This window comes from Morone saxatilis, unplaced genomic scaffold (assembly GCF_004916995.1).
Source record: "Morone saxatilis isolate NCDOM2014 unplaced genomic scaffold, NCSU_SB_2.0 Contig3, whole genome shotgun sequence".
NCBI lineage: Eukaryota > Metazoa > Chordata > Actinopteri > Moronidae > Morone > Morone saxatilis.
The window spans coordinates 26,227-28,700 of NW_023339873.1; the positions used below are offsets into that span (position 1 = coordinate 26,227).

The 2,474-nt window shown below is 45.9% G+C and overlaps 1 protein-coding gene across 2 annotated transcripts in view; it reads right to left on the reverse strand.

The window, feature by feature from the left end:
* Nucleotides 1–840: 840 nt before the first annotated feature.
* LOC118336814 (MAX gene-associated protein-like) overlaps nucleotides 841–2,474 on the reverse strand; it is a gene marked incomplete at its 5' end in the record, with an annotated part of 2,868 nt that continues 1,234 nt past the window's right edge. For both annotated transcript variants that reach the window (XM_035673558.1, XM_035673557.1), the window contains 1 exon segment: nucleotides 841–2,318. In XM_035673558.1, coding sequence (XP_035529451.1) covers nucleotides 1,555–2,318 — 764 coding nt within the window.

Sequence of the window (2,474 nt, forward strand, 5' to 3'; positions counted from 1 at the left end):
CGATCTGATTTTCATGCCCCTCAATACTCACGATAGGTCTAGGCCTATAGCAGACATAACTAAGAGATGTCAGGACTCACACTGATCCAAGCGGTCCTAACTATTAAGCGTTCACCCTCAAAGAGAAATGTCTTAAAGCCTACTCTTAAATGTGGAGATGGATGTCTGCCCGAACCAACAACTGAGACAGCTGATCCTAGCCAGTGAGAGGGAGCATTAAAGGTAACTGGAAGGGCTCTGGCCTCCTGTCTACTTTTAGAACTATAGAACCACAAGTAGCCCTGCATTCATGAGAACGTAGTGTTCTAGAGGGGTAATAGGCTACTATGACTCTTCAGATAAGAAGGGGCCTGACCATGAAGAGCTTTATCAGGTGAGGAGGAGGATTTTAAATTCTATTCTATTAAGTTCTAAATTTTACAGGGAGCCAATGCAGAGAAGTTAGTACAGGAGAGATGTGATCTCTTTTCCTAGTTCCTGTCAGTACTCGTGCTGTAGTGTATTTATACAGTGTAGTATTTGTACAGTGTAGTATTTGTACAGTGTAGTATTTATACAGTGTATTTATACAGTGTAGTATTTGTACATCATAGTTTTTTCCATGCTTTTAGTGTGACGGTAAAGTCTCATCACTTCCGGTTTCATTGACGCCATCTGACCCTACGCGCTACAGTCAGGGTACAGAGCTACAGTGAACGTACAAAGCTTCTCACTGTACAGCTTTTCTTTGATTTTATACTTTAGTTAATAAATTAATGATATTTTTGTTGTTGTTGTGATGCATTCAGGAGCTGTTAAGTAAGTTAGTAAATTAAACAATAAAAAGTAAACATTGTTTAATTTTCAAACTTTATTCATATTAGTTTTATACTTCACGGCTTCTTCAGACAACATTTATTTACATTAACAAATACAAAAATACAAATTTAGGAAAAAGCAGAACGACTGTACACTGTACAAACATCCAACTCAACTTCCTGTTTGGAACACTGCAGGTTACAGGTGAGTCCAGGTGAGTCCAGGTGAGGCCAGGTGAGACACAAACTGCTGTTTAAACTGAACTTTAGTAAATAAAACTTTATCCAGCAGAGTTCAAACCTCAGACACAATATTTCATCCTAGAATTACAAACTTCTTTATGATTTTAACGAAAATCCTCTCAGAGACCCTTTCCGGTTTCTATGGTAACGGGACCCTGCTGTCACCATGGCGACAAGACCAGAATATTGTGATAATTTAAAGTTTTTTCTCAAAATATTTTCACTTTACTGTTATCAGAGCTCCTGATGGCCGATAAACAAATACAAACACACACACAGATCTTTGGATATCAAAGACAATCAATCGATCAATACATCAACGACTGAAAACTAATCCCTTCAACAATCTTTCTGTGAGACGGTTTCCATGGCAACCTGCTGGTTGCACTGGACGGAGCAGTCCATAAATAAACGCTGTAGTGAACCAGAATCTCTGATCGCCATAACAACAGCAAGGCCTCTGATTAGTTCAGGAACAGAACATCTGTGACATCATTAGCGAGGTGGCGTGATGTCAGCAGGGCGGGTTCCCTCGCAGCCCCAGAGGGACCAGCCTAGGCATCGGCCTCCAGGTCACGCCCCCCTCTCTTCTCCCCGCTCTTCCTCCTCTTCCTCCTCCCTCCACTGCTGGGCTGGCACTTCTGGTGGGGGCCGCCACCGTAGACCTGCCCACCTTCATCTGCAGCAGAGGGGGCGGAGCCAGGACGCCAGCTGTAGAGCCTCCATAAGCAGGTCGGGGCTGCGGCCCTGACTCCACTGTCTCTGTGTTAACAGTGTCATCAGAGTCCGAGTCAAGCTGCAGGAGCCATGGGCTCTGGCCTGGCCCCGCCTCCGGTGGCCCCTCCTCTGGTAGTCCTGCCTCAGAGGGTGGTTGCCCCGGTAACTGAAGCGCCGTTTGCTGGTTGAGGAAGACAATCTCATTCAGGAGGGAGGTCAGACTCTCCTGGTCCGGGTCCTCTCTGGACCCCTCCTGCTGCTCTGGTTTCGAAGACCCCCCCACCGGGACCTCTGGATCCTCTGTGGTCCCCTCCTGCTCCGGGACCTCAGCCTGGAGACTGGAACCTGGTCCCTGAGTGGAGAATGCAGATGGTGAGGTGGACTGGGATGGCGCATGGTCCTGGTCTGGTCCAGCAGAGACCACTGCAGGAGGAGGAGGGACGTGCTGCTGGGGGGCTTGTGGTTGTCCTTGTGGTTGTGATTGTGGTTGTTGTTGTTGTTGTTGTTGTTGTTGTTGTGGTGTAATTGAGGGTTGAACCAGCTGCAGCAAGTTGTTAAAGTCTGAAAACAATAAAAATCACAATTCAAGTTATCGAGAGTGAATCAGTGAGTCAGTGAGCGAATCAGTGAGTTAATCAGTGAGCGAATCAGTGAGTCAGTGAGCGAGTTAAGCTGTTTTTTAGTTTAATAGTTTATTTGTTACCTGTGAGGTCAGTT